Consider the following 17,632-nt stretch of genomic DNA (forward strand, 5'->3'; position numbering starts at 1 on the left):
AAAGAAGTAAATTTATATGATATCCTGTCTTTCCCTAATGGTTAATATTTCCTGGTCCTGAAAGCAGCAGCCTTCCACAAAGCCTTTGTCTGCCAGCCTGTCTGGTTCTTTGCTGCCAGCACCCACATTTCGTTGCTTTTATTAGCGGGGTTTCCTCACCTCCATTTGCCAGCCTGGCAAGATTGCGATGTGCCACTGTGGCATAACTGCTGTGCAAGGTATCAGGGCTTTTATGAAAGGAGCAAAACATGCATCCCTCTTCTTACCCAAACTCTGTAGTAGTGTATATGGTTTATATATGCTTTCAGTTCTTGGAGAATGAAATATGCTTCACTACCTACAATTTGTCGGCTTTCACGGATTCGTTGATTCGTTTCAGCCTCTGAACAGCCCTCATGCCTTGAGCATGTGATGTCCCACTGTGGAACAAGCCGTAGGGGTGGGCACAGCGGTGCTTTTCCTTTCTCATTGCTGCTCCTTCAGTGCTCCATCAAATCCCACGTTGCCATATGAGCAAGCGCAGGAGAGGGGAGTCCCAGGGGATTCTACTTGACCCTTGGGGCTTGGTTCTGGTTTGTACTGAGAGAATCACTCAGGCATGGAATGTAGAAAACCAAAATCTATTTGACTATTATGAGAATATCCTATTACTGGGAAAGAAAGGAGAAAATTGAATTTTCTTCATGCCTCCTCATTCTTCTACCTGTTTCTGACTGAAGTTTCCTTCTTGTTGCTTCACCCTCTCAGCACTTACCGACATCTTTAAAGACTATTAAAGGCTTCCATCTCCAAAGCTTTTAATCTGGACGTGCTCCCAGGCAGAATTGGTGTCTAAGCAGGATTCACACAGCCCAACCTATACACTTCAACTTCTAGAGGCAGCAGCAGCCCAGACCGGGCGTTGGGTTAACCTCTGAGAAATCGGTCTTAATTATATCGCAGAGTATCACCCTAAGCAAGAAGAGAGAGGACTGTAACATCCAAAAAGTCTTGTGGGGGAAAGCTTTATGACATCTCCTCTGTGATTTTGAGTTTGCATGCAGGCTTCTTACTGTGAAATCCCGGTGTCATGGGATTTAAGGACATTTGGTATCTGACTGCATCAGATCCTGAGCAAACAGGTCTTACATGCGTGTTTAAACTCACGGAGATCATTCTTTTGAAGGGAAAAACCGCACAATGCTGTACAAATGTGAAGTTTTATTGTGATTTTGAGCAGTTCTAGAAATAAACCAAAAACCAAACCACTCTGATTTACTGTGGAAATGAAAAGGAGCAGAGTGTTTATGAATGGATACAAACCCACACACACTGGAAGGTTAAAAGTCCAAAAACTGTATATGTGGTTATGTTTAATGATTACAGTCATTAATAGCAAACACTGGCTGTATATGGCATATCCTGTTCTTATAGAATACATCTATATACACATTTATATAAGACTGAAAAGGCACTAGAGTTTCCAAAATAAAACACAAGTAAATTAACAATGTAAATCCAGACATGGGGAATCTGTTCAGGAAGATATGTCAGGAGGAAAACTTTCAAAATCCCATGGGAAGTTAGAAACCCATCTCCCACTGAAATCCAGGGAATTTGAAATCCCAGCTCCCACGTGTATGTCCAAAATCTTCATTAATATACCAGTCAGATGTTGGTTAACGACCCTATAAAGAAACGTAAAGTACTACAGCAAACTACACAGCGTTATGTTCCTTGTGAAGCTAGACAGCTTACTATAAAATCTGGCACTCCTGTTCATGCTATTCTTATAACTGTGGAGACAAATGGGTTCTTACAACACTGAGGATCTAAATACATTCCTGTGCAAGCAGTCCCCAAATCTTGGAGCTATTTGTGGGCTAAGTTGCCATCAGAACAAAGGAGGGTGGCCACTGCTGATGCTTTTGCCATGGTGATCTTTCTACTTTCATCTGATTAAATTGTTTATGGTTTTAAATATATATATATATATATATATAAAAAGCATTTTTAATTATCTCTCGAAAAATCTCACTGGAGAATAATAAGAAGGAAACATGGCAAAAAAGCTAAGATGGTATCTATATGTGAAGAAAAAGCTGTGTAGGAATCAGTAGTAAAGCTATCTTGTGGTTGGTTTTGTCTTTTAATTACTGTAATTTTTGTGATTTCATTGGAGTGTAGGCTGTAAGTATACCGTAGGTACTTTTTGCATTTCTTGATTTTTAGCAGTTGTAAGAAATGCTGTGGCTTTTTTTACAAAAAAAAAAAAATTATTTAAATATGAAATTAAAGCAATAATCAGCAGTGTTCAAGCAGATGCAATGTCAGTGTAGCAAGTATAATGCCTATAGTAGCAGATCGGTTAGTCCAGGGCAGATTTTGTGTAAGATTCACTTTCCTTTTGGAGACACTACTGCTTTTGTTTTATTCTCAGAGCAGCTACACGCATGAAAGACAACAGCATCTGCTGTGTAAGGGATAACGTTGTTGCTGTAGAACATGTTCCTGCAGAATTTTGTAACCTTTGTGCAAAGCGTGCATGGGTTTGAAGTCCTGTTACCCCTACAGCTGCAGTTAGCTGTGCAGACGTAGGTGGATAACACATAGCAGCAGACCAACAGAAAGACCAATTTTTCTGTGAGATACCTTCAAAATTCCTACTATTTTAAAGACCCCTGATTATATTGAACCAATTCTTGTTTTTTTCTTAACTAATTTCCTGAAATATTTTACTGCTTCTGCATTACAGATTTTGCCTTTTCCACCCAGAGTATTTATGCTGGCTGGCTGCTCTGCAGGAACTGTGATGTCAAGCAGGGACTTAAGTCAGTGCTGAGTGCCCCCAGCTCCAGCCTTGTCTTCTTGCTCCTGCCCTGGAAGGTACTGAGCCTCCTCCAAGGGCATGGTGGGCTGGGAGGTGCAGGGAGAAGGATCCAGCATGAAAGCAGAGTCGGGTAGATGGACTTGGGTCAGGCGTCTCATGGTGGAGGCTCCTTTTCACTTCGTTCCAAAGCTTTCAGCATGGTAACTTTACTACTACTAACATGGCTATGTTAGTAACTCAGACACAAAGTCCTTACACCGGCTTTTGTGACCTGTTGAGCACCCTTCTATTATGCTTGTACTAAAACTGGGCAGAGTAGGCTTTTCCTGGAAGTGAGTGCACTCGCCGACACCTTTAGCAGGGACGAGACTCCACAGGCTTCAGCAGTGTCTCAGCACTCGGGCTGTTACAGAGCTCTCCTGTACCAACCTGTAGCACCTGGACTATCTCAGAGAGAAGTGGCTTCTCCTGCAGCAGTTTCATTCTTTTTGTAGACACCCAGTTGTCTTCGCTGGATCACTTTGTAGAGAAATCTTTTTCCTCTCCCAGGAAACTCAAGAGCAAAACTCCCACTGACCTGAATAAGCAGATCCATGGAGAGGTCCTGTGGAGGATTTGGTTGGCATCACAGAAAGTCCAACTTTTGTTCAGACTGAAAGATTCCTTAGGAAATGTACATTGCAAGTTATGTCTTAAAAGGTTAATCAAAACCGCTTGAAAATGCTTCTTTGTTTTAAATACAATCAAGACATAGCACGAGTCTACTGCTTGGCTCCATCAGCGCAGTACTGCTAGCACGACATGCATTAAGCCGTGAAAGCAAGCTTTGGCCATTAATAACCTTGCCAAAGTGTTTCCCAGTACTGGACATTTCGTGTTTGCAATAGCTGTTTCTGACCTCATCCTGCAAACACGCAACCATTTGCATATTCTTTGTATTCATCAGCATTGAATGTTGTAAGTCTGTTGAGTTCAGAGATGTGTGCATGTGCTCAAGTACTAAAAGAACTGGGATTTCAGGGGCACACAATGGAAGTTGCACCATATATAAGCAGCTGGCAATTACTGTCACTTCTTAAAATAGTTTACAGTGGCCTGTGAGGCACAAGAAGGAACATAGCACAGCTTCAAATAAGTATAAAGTTTTAGATTGTATCTCCTATATTTATTTGAAATGTGAAACTTGCACAGTTATTTATGCCACAGATGAGTTGCATCTAATAAAAAAATGAAATCCTGAAAAAATCAATCTTCCTTCAAATTAAAACAATCTCTATTTTCTTTCTGTTAGCCTATGAGACAGTACCTTCATATACTGTCGCAGTACACCGTGACTACGGAAGTTACAGATGTTTATGAAAAAATCGACCAGTATATCAAATTAAATAGAATGTATGCACCAGGGAATATTATCCTGGAGTACTTGTCAATGGCATGAGTGTCAATCCGCATGCTGACGTATCTCTGGTTTTTCCTCCTGCCCGAGCCCCTCTCGGACCCCAGCGCCAGCTGCACCATCATCCTGTCTTGCTTGTCGCCGTTCTCGGACACGTAGTGCCCCAGCTCGCCCACGTCGCCGTCGTTGTAGCTGCCGTCCATCATCATGGGCCGGGGCTGAGGTAGGCTGCACGTACAGGGAAGCTGCGGACACAGGTAAGAGCAGAATGTTTCTGAGTTATGTCCCAATATTCACATCCCATTTCTCCTTACAAAGCGAGACGTGCCTGGGGAATTGAGGCTGCTGGGACACAAAAAGGAGAATGAGACAGTGGAGCTGGGCAGCAGCTTTTTCCTTTTTCTTTCTTTTTTTTTTTTTAAATTTTCCTTTTTCTTTCTATTTTTTTTTTTGTAATGTCATGCCTGCTGGACACAACGCTGTCACAGAGAGAGCAGGGCTGTCTGTGAAAAAGTTCCTTGGTCCTAAGCACATGTAAATAAAGGTTGTAAATAAAGGTTGGATCTGTGCTTTGAAGCAGAGAAAGTCAGAGGGAACCTTCAACAAGGAACATATCAGGCTTGGCCCATTTGAAGAGAAGAGCTTAGACTGAATTTTGGGTGGTTATAATTTAAGGCAGAAGGAGGAAATTTGGACCATTGCGTGTAAGTCTAGACTCTGCATGGAGATAGATGTGGGAAATCTGCCGTGTTTTCTGAAACCCAAAACACGGTATCTGTGTGATGCTTCTCACAGGTTTGGATGTTCAATGCACAAAAAATATGTAAAGGGACAAACCTAAAACCTCTCCCATTTATACAGCCAGTGGAGGGCTACATGTTGAGGGAAATAATGCCCTTGGGTCCTGAAGAAGGAGCATCGAACCTGGATGTCAGGTGTCTGTAGCAAATCTCTATAACCAGGAATGCTTCACTGCTGCTGTCTCCTTGCATGCACTGCATTCTCCCAAGGCAGCTGAGAGCAACGCACTGTGGTTGCCAATTTTTTTACATTTCCAAACGTTTGCTACACTTTTTCTCAGTGGCGTAATGCTGCATCAGAAATAGAAAAACTCACCTTGTCCCGGAGTTTCCTCTCCTTCCGCTCTTGCACAGTGGTCAGGTAATTCACTGCTGCGTATTCCAGCACTGAGAGGAAGACGAACACAAAACTGACCCACAGGTAAATGTCCACTGCTTTGATGTAGGAAACACGCGGCATGGAGGCGTTCACCCCCGTGATGATCGTGGACATGGTGAGCACGGTGGTGATCCCTGGGAACACAGCAGCAGAGAGAGCCCACAAGGCACGATCAAACTCGAGTTTTCATCACAAATACAGCTGCCATTACAATTTCCTGACATCTTAATTGACCTTGCAGTATTGTTTGTCACATTTGTGCGATGAGTTTCCCTGCCTGAGAGGGTCCAGAAGGCCCATTTTTACTGGGGTTTTCTTTTCTTTTCTGTAAGAACAGCTCTAATTCTGGTTTCCCTCCACACCACCAGCCTCCCTTCCCATGGCCAGGCAGCAGTGCTTTGAGCCTGCAGTGGCTGCACCCCGTCATCATGTGCAGTCCCTGGGGGAGTACAAGTATTGCAGCATCTATTCAGCCCCTCCACAGCCCCTCCACAAGCTGCTGCTATTTTCAACAGGTTTGCCAGGCCTGGGTTTTCCATCTGCTCACAGAAAGTCACCAGCCACCTCCTGGTGTGCGCCTTTCCTGGAGCAAAAGCAGGGACTGGATATATGTAAGTATAAAGGACTGAATTCAGAGGAGTACCCAGGTGCTCAGAAGTTCTGCTAAAGGCAGTGCCCACATCTCAAAAAGCCATGGCCCAAACCTTTAAGTTCCCTTTCAATGATGTCTCAAGGCAATGGATGATGTTTCTTGTGGCCCACTGCTGTCTTTATGTCTATTTCCTCTCCGCTGAGGAACATAATTTTAACAATAAGTAAAGCCCTGAGATGTGTTGCCTGGAACAAATGGAAGCCAGCTTGGACTCAAAGTCTGCAAATGTACTAATTGCACTTTGCTAAAGGCAAAGCATCCTCTTTAGAAGAGTTATGTCCATAACATAGTTCTGCTCCCATGGCGACTATTCTGGTATATGGCTTCATCTGTCTGAAGGATGCTTCAGAAGGGAAGGCTGTACCCCTCACGCTGCACTGCAATTTTATTTAACAAGTTAAAGAACGTAGCTTGGCTGTCTAATGTTACCTCCACCCTCTCTCCTCCAGAAAAACTCAATAAACTGAATTTTTTCAGGGCTGCTAATAGCAATGTTCACCTCCTCGCTCACTGAAGTCTCTGAAGGATACTGGCATTTTGGCTCTCTGTGTCCCACGTATCTGCTAACAGCAATAAAAGCAGAGCATGACGTTTGCTCCCTGATTTGCACCAGGTGCAGCTGACGCTTGTGAGAGCAGGGAAAGCAGTTCTCTTGGCACTGCAGGGCAAACAGAGAGAGGTACCCAGGCCAGGGGGGAATGTGTGACATAGCAGATGTCTGTGCCACTAGGCAATGCAGGGGCATGCATAGCACAGGTGATTTTGTCGTGATGGCCAAGGCCACAACTGCACGTAACTGCCTCTTAGGTGTGCTGAGTCCAAGAGTGTTTTTACCTAAAGGGACTCTGGCAGGAACTGCTCGGCGATCAATCCAGAAGGACACCCAGGACAGCATAACCATGAGAGTGGCAGGGAAGTAGGTCTGGAGCAAGAAGAAGAAGATGTGCCGGCGCAAGGTGAAGTTGATGTAGAGGCGATTGTACCATCCTGTAGGACAGGGAGAAGGAAACACAGAAGTCGCACCGACATCAAACTACTTTCAGATAACGTGCTGTATCAGGGGAACAGTGCCACGTTTGCTTTTAGGAAAACAATTAATAACCACAGATCGTTGCAGTTTACAGAACAGACTCCTCAGTGAACCAACTATCATAGTCAAAGTATCTCAACAGGATCATACCTTCAGAGAATATTATATAAGCTGTTCACTCTGGGACTTGAATTCACATTAAGGCCTGGTACGATCTTGGAGAGGTATTGCCTTTCTAGAGTACCTCACCATAAAGATGTATGTCTGTGTCAGGGATACCTGGCATCTTGTAGGAGACACGTTGGCATGGAAGAGAGGTGGGTCTGGTGGGACCCAGGGGGACCTCCCGATGGACAATTCTCCACAGCCAAGGCCAAGAGTCTTCACCCCTTCCCCGTGGCCTGCTCTCTGCCAAGCACTCTGGTACCCACCTGTGCTGCTGTAAAAGGCAAGCTTTGTGGTGGTGTGAAACTCCTGGATCAGGAACTGGGACAGAGATATCCTCTCATCTGTTTTTAGGGAATCATTCCCATTCTTCCAGTAGAGCATGAGGTCATCTTCGGTGTAGGCATCTAAGGGAGCAGAGCAAACCTCAGTGCAGTGCCACAGAACCAGCCACTATTGCACCTACAGCCCAGGTGTAATAAAAACTGTTTTAAAACAGAATTAAGATTATGATTCCATATTGGAAACTTAAGAAGGAGAAGAAAAACCTCCTGAAAAGCTGGAAGTTTATAATGTCTCTGTATGAAATACAGAGGACAAAGGAGCCACCTGTGGGTAAAAATTGGGTTTATATCACATAGACATAAGAAACGTAAAGAGAAGGTGATTAATACCACTGCCCCGTCATGGTTTCTGCACCACAGATGAACAGATGGTGCACAGGGAGGGCGCAGGGCCTTGTATTTATGTGTTTAAGATCTGTGGTGCAGGAAGGTACCGGGGCAAGCGGGTGCTGCTGGACACCACCAACCTACAGGCGAGTGTCCCGATGCCCTCTGGGGATGGGTTGGCAGCAGGGCAGCCTGGCTGGCTTTTAGGGGCACCGGCAAAATGGTACTCACAGCTAGCATTTGCAAACACTACTTTGTTGCAAAACCTGTCTAATTCTAGCGAAAAAAATCGGGTAGGGAGTTTTTCTCAGAGTTGGAGCTCACTGACTTTGGTTAGAGCTCTCACGAATGTGGCAGCTGCTTGTTGATGTAATTAAACGCAGTTTGGGTGCCCATGGGGTGCAGCACTTGACTCCCCTGTGCCTCCGCTTTACTTACAGCTTTCAATCTCCAGGGAACACGTCTGTGTGTCCAGGGGAAAGCGACTAAAATCCATGTTGCACATTGCTGTTACTGTAACTCTAGGAATAATTAAAAAAAAAATCATTAAAAACTTGACTTCTTATGTGACTGAAAAGGAGTAAAGCTGCTGGTTTGTTTTTTAAGCACCTGGCCAGTAACAGTCCACTGAAAATGAACACCTTCCATTCAGCTAAAACCATACCACTGAAGTTAAAGCCATTTTTTTTTCTTCTCAGTAAACCAGTGTTAGCAAAGGTGGTTGGAGAGTTAAGCCACAATAAACGGCTACTAGGGGACACAATTATTGGAGAATAGGAAAGGACAGAGAGGGCAATTTTCCCCTTTTGTCTGTCAGCAAACACCTCTCCGCAGAGATCTGTACTTTCAACAGATGCTTTATATTTTAAAGTAATTTAGGTTTATCGAAGCCATCCTAGTGGTGTGAAGGACGCAGGTAGGTTTCTCCATGCCCCACGATTTCCAGCAGCTCAGTGAAAGCTCGGTGGTCACCCATGGGTGCCAGCCACCAGAGGGCACAGGCAGTGCCTCGACTCAGGGCTGGGGCTGGCACGCAACCGAGACTGCCGACATGCTCTGCTCCATACATCAAAAGCTCTGCTCTTGCCGTAGTCTGATTATGTCGTTTTTAACGGCATTATTTTGTGTTTGCACTGAAAGCAACCATAAATCTTGACTCAACTGGCTTGAACTCCGGGGAAGCAAACGAAAAGAAAAACATAAATTGTAATGGGGAAAGACTTAATGAATGATAGCAGGGTTAAAGACAGACAGACATCTGTCACATAGCAATAAAAACAAGATGCATCCCCTTATGTTAGCAGTCTTTATGCGTGTGTGGGTTCACAGTGATGTTGCTTTCCTATCTGTACTTTGTCTCCGAGTCAAACTGCTTGGCACAGATTTGTTGTTTAGGTGCCAGCGAGGTCTACTGCTTTTTCCAAGGAAACAGAAGACAACCTCTGGCAAGAACCTTAAAAAGGCAGACACCAAGGGAAAAACCAAAATATTTAATAATGAGAAGGCTGACACTGCCCAGGCTGTGACTCCCAGTGAACAGTACGACAAAAATATCATAGAACAAGAAAATTCCTGTCACACCGATACCCCCAGGCCTGGCAATTTCTGGTACTGTTTCCTTTCATAAAAGGAAAGATGCCTTGGCAGGCTGAGGAGCTGAGCTCCTCGCCTCATGGCAGGCTCAGCTCTGACACTCATGAAGGTTGTTGTCTAACGTGCCCTTAAGGGCCTCCACAACCATCCCAAGCAGCATGTTCTGCAGCCTTATCATTAGCTGAAGTTAACTCCGTGCATCTTGGTGCTACTAACCCCCCTCTCAGGCAGATTTTCCTTCCTTTTTTGTCCTTCAGAATATGCTATCTAGCTGCTGGTTGGTTTATTTATCACATGTTTTGCTATTTCTTTGCTATGGAGCTGATGTTGACATTCTTGCATCAGACTATTGTACAGCAATTTCCTCTCTCATAGGTTTTTATGGGTCATTTGGCAGTACTTGTTTTCTAACTGAATGGAGCTGCAGACAGGAAAAGCTGCAGCACTGATTTTAGTTTCTTCTGGAGATGGACAGATGCTCCTCACTTAGCGCCTCCAAGCGTGAAAGTAACAGAAAGAAAAAAATCCTGTTTTAATAATCTTCAGACGTATGGTCAGTAATGTTCAACTCTTTACTGAGAAATCTGTTTTGTGTTTGAAACTTGAGATCAGTGCTGTGGAAAAAAGGGAAGGGAAGGGAAGGGAAGGGAAGGGAAGGGAAGGGAAGGGAAGGGAAGGGAAGGGAAGGGAAGGGAAGGGAAGGGAAGGGAAGGGAAGGGAAGGGAAGGGAAGGGAAGGGAAGGGAAGGGAAGGGAAGGGAAGGGAAGGGAAGGGAAGGGAAGGGAAGGGAAGGGAAGGGAAGGGAAGGGAAGGGAACTTGTTACTTCATGTGCTGAAGGATGCTGTGTTTTGCTGCTTAGCATAAAGCTGAACCTGTATTCAGTATGATTTATACTTCTTCATAATTACCTGTAAGAATAGTAATTACACATTTTGCTAGGCGCAGGGACTTTGTTGTACAGTGAAGGTAAAGGGATGCTGGTGGCAGGAACCAGCAACGTTGGCACAGAAATTGGCTTCTTGCCATGGCCAGTTGTCCTCCCTGTGGTACACATGAGCATTTTTTCTTATGTTGAAGGAAGGGGCCTATTCTTCCTGATGTTGGTGGCTAGCCAATGCATTCACACTTGTAATTTTTTTTAGTGTGAAGTCATGCAAAAATGAAATACAGGAATCAATTAAAGCACTTTCTGTTCCATACCACTAATAGCTCACACTGACCGAATGCACTTTTACCTGAGGCTATAAAGTACCTTCCCATCTGGCTGGACCCGCAGCATGACGTTGTCCGTGGTGGTGTCGTGGATGAAGGAGCGCTTGGAGTGCACAAAGAACATGTCAGGGACCCAGATCTTCTTCACCAGCCTGCCGTCAAACGTCATGCTTTGGTTGTTGGTGCTGGGGAAGGACAGCCTCTCGTCTTTCCAGTAGTGTCTCAGGTAAAGCGTCATGGTGAAGTCCTGCAACAAACAGGTTTGTGTCACAGCTCATGCCTTGTCAGCATAGCAATGATTTCTCTTCTCTGGTACAAACTGCACAGTACAAAGTACTGTTCCTGAGGGTTTGGGTTTGCTTTTTTACTTATTTCAAGGGAATCCCTCGTCTATCTGATGATAAAGTCATGCACAAGTGTTTATAAGCACGCTGTCTTAGAGTGTAATGTAAAATATTACCATAGTCTCTTATACAAGGCTGCATGAGTTAAAAATAATCGATTCTGGCAATAAAACGTATTTTCCGTCATTATTTTGTCAATAGCCAAAATTGACCCTGAATGATTTTTTTAAACCTAAAGTGATACACAGCACTTCTCCCGTGTTGCTGTGTGTTGCAGCCTGATGGTACATGAGGAGCAGGAGCAGTATTCAAAAGCCTGAGGAAGTCCCTCAAAATCGTAATGCTTTCTTAAAAAAGAAAGTGATTGTTGTTGATGTTGTTGTTGTTATGGATTTAGCCTGTGCAGAGTGCCAGCATCAGTCCTCCATGCCCCTGAAATACTACTTTAGCGTCAGGATGAAGATTCAGGACAGGCTGACGAAGCCTTACACTGATCCCCAGCACACAGCAGGGGTGTCACAACTGCTAACGAGCCAAAGGCAGACTCTGGAGAAACTTCTGCCCTCTGAAAACTCCTGCCCTCTTATGACCACGCACTTCCCAGTGAGGTGGGTAACTCGTTGAAAGGGGTAACCTTTCCTTTGATGTGAGGTGACATTGAAGTGGTGGGTATTTCTTTTCTCATGGTGGTGCTGCCACATGACAGATACACTCTCATGAATTTTTCTGTGCTGTTGCTCATTCTGCTGAAAGCAGAACTTACCAGTCTGAACCAGTGCAGATTTTAGGATGACTACATGGCTTCTGGCTGGGAGCGAGCTGGGCCCTGACTGCTTCAGAGCACGGTCAATGTGAAACCTCGTCTGCAGTGTATCAAAGTGCCCTAAACTTAACACATTAATTAGTCTCCTCAGAGCTTTTATATGCTTTCAGTTCATAAGAAAATGTAAAAATCCAAATCCTTTGGGGCAATTCTGGCAGTGTTGTATCATTTTGTCTTAGAGAAAAGAAAATGTCAGATTAGCTTTTATTCCTTCTGCTTCAAGACATTTAGAGGGATGAAATGATAGCCTGAGTCAGTGGAAGTAATTGTTGGCATATTCAAGTCAAGTAATGTGCCCAGGAGGCTGCGGAGTCTCCATCCTTGGAGGTATTCAAGCCCAACAGACAAAGCCTCAAGAAGCCCACTCTATCTGACGCTGCTCTCAGCAGAACTTTGGGCTAAATGTTCTCTGGCTGTCCCACACAGCCTCAGCCCTTCTGTGACACTTACCATATCCACCTCAGAAATGCTGTCCAGACTTTCAACTTGGACATCCACCCCAACAGGAATTGCAGGGCCTGGAAAGAAAACAAGAGTTGAGAAAGTATAAACCTGGCGAGAAAAGTAATCCTCAGCCTCTCACATCTTAGAAATTAAATCAGATGTTCAGTCTGATATAGAAATAACAGAAAACTAATTACAAGTAGAAACAATTGGCATTCATAACAAAAGCCTGCTAATAACAATCAAAATCAGCAATGAGACTGACCTACTCCTTTTACTGTTACATCTTACATTCCTTCAAAATTTAACAGTAATGTCTCTAGTGCTCAAGGCTAAAGCTCACCAGACGGATGCCCTGCAGAGCTCCCATTCACAAAGAGAGCAGCGATGGCACAGCTAAGGGGATGTGGGAGAGTTACTCCAATTTTTTCCCTCACGTCCTCTGCTCCCCTCTCAGGCTAATACCACCCCTGAGAACTGCTCCATGTATTTGGCTTTCACACCACTCGGTGCTTGGCTGGAAAAGACAGGGTGATGGACAGGGCTGCATTACAGCACACAGGTGTGTGCCACTGAACCCGGGGCTCCCAGGGGGAAAGGTCTGGCTGTGACCTCGTGTTTCTCTCCTCCAGGCTTTGACTAGCCCCTCGCATACCTCTGGCAATTACAGTACAGGAGATCTGTCAAGATAAATAATACTCACATTAGTGGACTGCTATGAAACTGAAACCTTTTTAAATTAATTGAACGTGTTAGTGTTTGGTATATTGAGCATTTAGCAATAAAACCTTCTTCCATCAGAGTATATAATGGTATCCTGGATTTGAATGACCATCTGTCAAACAGAAAGGGTAGATAAATTACAACATTCTCTAATCCACAGGCTGAAAGAAAGTGTGTTCCCCTTCATCCTTTTTCCCTGAAAGCTTAGCTTTCTGTACAGCACAGCCACAAAACTGTGAGCAAGCACTAACACAGAGCAGTCAAAATATTTTCTTTTGTGTTATAAATGACATAGCCAGGTCAGCAAGCATGGCACTTGATTTGATTATGCATACGAATTGCCAGAGGAAGCCAGGTTTGTAGAATTTCCCCGTCATCCAGGAATACACGTAAGGTGTATTTGTAGATTTTGTCAGAAGAAAGTGCCACTGAATACCAGGAATATTAAATTGCCTCTAACTACAATTCAATGAGTTTGACTAAGCCATTTGTTCACCCAAGGAAGAAGACTACTTTCCTTTACCTCTATCCCCCTGAGCATGTCATGAATTCACAACAAAAATAAAAGTTAGAGACAGAAAAGGCTCTGCCTGTCAATCTGCTTGTTGGCCTGACTACATGCTAAAAAAGAAGTGATGGTGTAAAATAGGAACAATAACAAATGTGCACTTGTCATACCTCCAAAACCTGGTCTCATGCTGAAGTCATGGTCATCTATTCGCAGCAGCTGTTCTGACTTTGTCAGTGGAGATTTGGTGATGTCAGGGCTTCGTTTCAGGATTGGGCTACTGGGAAGAGAGAAACACAGCTAGTAAGTCCTGCACGGTGCCTGCGAGAAGCACACACCCACTTCAGTCCTAAAACCAGAACCTGCCTGTGCTCATTTACCCCTTAAGCTACGGCCACGCGAGTGCTTGCAGTAGTTGGCAGCATGTGATTACCAAATGTCTCCCACACCCAGCACAGAACGCTTAGGAACCTGTCATAACTCTGGCACTCTGCGAGAACATTTGGTTTGTGTCTATAAAATCGTCTGGGCTTATCACACAGTTTGGATACAATCATTCACATATATGGGCTGGAGAAGTAGTGTGCGTGTGGTTAAGCGGGGAAATGAAAAATAAAGAGGAAGTTTTCTGACATTGATTTCTGACAGGCCAGGAATTAGGGAAACAATACATAAAATAAGCTACTGGCTGTTGCCCAGGAACAAAATGGAGATAGGCTGGGAACCAGGCCAGGAGGCAGGCCATCCCCTAACTGGGGATAAAGTGATTAGCTCCTGCTCCAGATTTCTAACGAAGATAAAAAGGAGCATTAAAGACTAGAGTCTGGGATGGTCCTTGCGGAGGCTGCTAGAGCTGCACTGAACGCTGGGCAGAGGATGCTTTGCTCCTCTACCAAATCCACTTCTGGGGTTGAAAAGCTCTATTTGGCTCCCCAGACCTTTGGGTGGGACAGAAGCTGCAGCACCTCTTCTGCTGCCCAGCCATGTAAGCGGAGCCTTCCTGCACTCCCTGCAGCCACACAGCAGCTGCTAGGGCAGCAGGGGAGCTCCAGAGGGAAGGCTTTGCTGTTTCTTAGTTTGAAAAAAGATGAAATGTTCCAAGAGGCACTTGTCTGACTACGCAGAAGACACGTCAGCAATAGATTAAACAAACCCAGAAAAACAAAGAAAGTTGACAGGGAATATTTTCCTGTGATAAAACTTGTCCTAAATGCCTAACCATGCTGTACTTCTCATTGGCAGTTGTACCCCAAGAAACCAATGCAACAATCTCCCAACAGGGACCAGAAGTGTTACCAGTGACTCCTCCCTGAAGCCCTGAGGTTTTTTGAGACCTGGTCAGTCCTAATTTAGTAATTTCTAGGAGTTATGATTCATCTACATCCACTGATGAGTTCTTCAAGTCATTACTTATCCCTAAGGCATTTTAAAAGGTGCTGCTTCTACACTAAATTTGTTTAATTCAGCCTCTTTGCATGGCATTTTGCCCCTATTTTGCCCTTGTTTTGTTAAATAAAAGCGACTGCAGAAATTTGAAGCCTGCAAGCCAAAATAAAAGAATTTCTAAACTTTCTGTTAACAATGAATACGCTGCATTTTTCCTGTCTTGATGAAAAGTTAATTTTCCAGATATTGAAATATTTTCATAGCTCTTATCAGATTATTTCTATTTGTTAAAATCCAGAAAGAAACAGGTGAACTGGAAAAATAAAGTAGCAGGTACAGGGTGCAATTAAGTACCACAGAAGTGTTTAATACCAAAAGGTTCACCTAGGAACCGCGATGGTCAGGCGATGACAGAGCAGAAAGGGAGTTAGTGGCGTATCAGACAGAGGCCACAACTCTAAGCTGTGGAAAGAGCCATGGGATTTTAGGTATGCATTAGGGAACGTTTATACGCAGTCAAGACAGAGGAGTGTTATTACCAGGTCACTGGCAAAACCTCAGGCATTCAAGAAGATCATCAGCGCTCAGAAAGGCACTTTTCTCCCTGACACGGGCAGAGGGAAGGGCGAGCAGTGGGGTGGGGAGCCATGCAGAGCGGCTCCACACGGAGGGAAGGAGCACGGCACTGGCTTTTAGGGACTGAACATTACTCCTCCTGTTTCACACAAGGTGATACACACACTTCCTTGCTCCCCACTTTCATTTGTGCTCATAAATGATGCATTTCATGGGCTACTTCCTTCCATAGTGCACACCTCCTCATCCTTGGGGACCGACATGCTTCATGCCTAACGACCTCATGCATTCAGCGTGTTGCCCAAATAGTCTATGGCTTAGGTTTTTTTGGGATGACTGACCAATCCTACAATTATTTGCTTCTCCACTAAGTTTTGTGTTCTTTGTAAGATTAACTAGTAATTGTTTCATGGGTCTTATCAGCCTGCTACTAAAGATACTGAATACCAGCAGATGATAATACATTTCTTCACAATTCTGTTTTAAACTGCTTGCTCAGAAATAGTCTTAAATCTGCAATGAGATTCTGAGACACCAACTCCCCCGTTTTTAATCTGGTTACAGTGGATGTTATTCATTTGCATGATACTGTCTAGTGATATGTTTTAGCCATATCTCCTGAGTCTTCGACAAATACTTCATGGGCACCTAACTCTACTATATCAGCATTCTGGCCTTTGTCTGTCACATTTGTAATCTTCCTAAAAATCGTTTAATTGGAAATATAAGGGGAATATTTTTTAGTACTACATTTCACTTAACTTTTGTGTGCCCTTTTATATGAGCAGGAATGGCATTACTGGGAATATATGAGGGCTTTTTCCCAGTCCTTATTCCTATATTTAATGGCTAGGGTGGTTTTATTTATTTATATTTTCCTGTCACTGAACCCTGCTGTTCAGTTTTGAACTATGAACGTGGTGCCCAGGGAGGTGGTAGCGTCACCATCCCTGGGGGTGTTTAAGGAAAGATTGGACGTGGTGCTTAGGGACATGGTTCAGTGGGTGACATTGGTGGTAGGGGGATGGTTGGACCAGATGATCTTGGAGGTCTCTTCCAACCCTAATGATTCTATGATTCTATGGCTGTGATAATGGAAATCATTTTTGTTCATCTTAATTTTTTGGCCACACCTTTATTACAGTGGCTCATTCTGAAAACGTGTAAACTCCAAAATCTGTAAAAAGCTGATAAGAGAAAATATTTTAATCTTGAGTAGTGATTCTATTTTCTATTTTCTGGTAAAAAAGTGAGGAAAAATTAATGTTGATGTCTATTTTAAATAAAGCTGTTAAACCAATAGTTTTTATTTTGTTTTATGAAAAAGAATGAGGATCTGTGTTTGTTTGGTTTTTTCCTCCCTTTGAAACTTTCACATTTACAGCTTGGTGAAGAAGCCAGAAATGCAATCAGAATAGAAAAATGAAAATGCTCTGTCCTGCCAGAAACCATGTTTAAATCTGAAGTATTTTCCTTTCTGAAGATTAAAGCTATGTGGTTTTTTTCCACCTCATTTTTTTTTTTAATTTTGCTTCTGTACTGATGTAGAGAGTAGAGAAAAAGTCAAAATGTCTTTCAAGTAAAACAACTGGATTTGTCATGAGTCTGGTAGGTCAGTTTAAAAATAAATTGAGGGGTGGGGGGGGAGTGTTCCCCAAAGTGGTGTAATTTACATTTTTTTCACTTCTGAAAAGGGAAACATGCCTGAGAGGTGACAGTGGAAGTCAGGCTGGTTGTACTGGAAGTTCTGGGCTCTGCAGCTCTGGAGGAGGATGGGGTTTTGGGTTGTGCTGCTTCCCTGCACTGTGTGGCCCTCGCCGGACAGCCCCAAATTGTCGGATGTCTGACCGTGCCAGGCAGGCACCAGTGGCCGCAGTAGTGACCCGGGTAGAGGGGATTATACATGACCTAAATACTGCCCCGTGCCTGACACAAATCACGCAGCACTGCGGTGCGGAGCCAAAGGGCCGCACAAAATGGCTGTGGTATCCAGCTCTGGCTCCACGAGGGGAGCTTGGCGTCCCCCCAGCTCTTGCTCGACCCCGTTAACAGCATGACTCCTATTTATGGCCTGTGTGCTAGACTCTTTACAGCCTCGGACGATTTTGCTTCCCTCTGCC

General features: G+C 44.1%; 1 protein-coding gene and 1 long non-coding RNA gene across 4 annotated transcripts in view; one reads left to right on the forward strand and one right to left on the reverse strand.

The window, feature by feature from the left end:
• Nucleotides 1-1,183: 1,183 nt before the first annotated feature.
• Nucleotides 1,184-17,632, reverse strand: part of LOC310897656 (gamma-aminobutyric acid receptor subunit rho-1) — a 40,197-nt gene continuing 23,748 nt past the window's right edge. For both annotated transcript variants that reach the window (XM_083831494.1, XM_083831493.1), the window contains 8 exons: nt 13,721-13,830; nt 12,326-12,393; nt 10,732-10,955; nt 8,341-8,423; nt 7,498-7,638; nt 6,871-7,023; nt 5,322-5,518; nt 1,184-4,450 (listed from right to left, as the gene is read on the reverse strand). In XM_083831494.1, the coding sequence (XP_083687620.1) occupies nt 4,163-4,450; nt 5,322-5,518; nt 6,871-7,023; nt 7,498-7,638; nt 8,341-8,423; nt 10,732-10,955; nt 12,326-12,393; nt 13,721-13,830 (1,264 nt within the window). In that variant the 3' untranslated portion in view covers nt 1,184-4,162. The remainder of the gene's footprint in view (nt 4,451-5,321; nt 5,519-6,870; nt 7,024-7,497; nt 7,639-8,340; nt 8,424-10,731; nt 10,956-12,325; nt 12,394-13,720; nt 13,831-17,632) is intronic.
• On the forward strand, nt 7,617-17,628 carry LOC310897660. Of its 2 annotated transcripts, none has more exons than XR_014582464.1 (3): nt 7,617-10,048; nt 10,706-10,934; nt 14,793-17,628. It is a non-coding gene; the product is annotated as an uncharacterized lncRNA (long non-coding RNA). The 2 variants fall into 2 exon arrangements; XR_014582465.1 differs by lacking the exon at nt 14,793-17,628 and adding an exon at nt 11,450-12,234.

Source organism: Anser anser (assembly GCF_964211835.1).
Source record: "Anser anser genome assembly, chromosome: 3".
In the NCBI taxonomy this organism is placed as follows: domain Eukaryota; kingdom Metazoa; phylum Chordata; class Aves; order Anseriformes; family Anatidae; genus Anser; species Anser anser.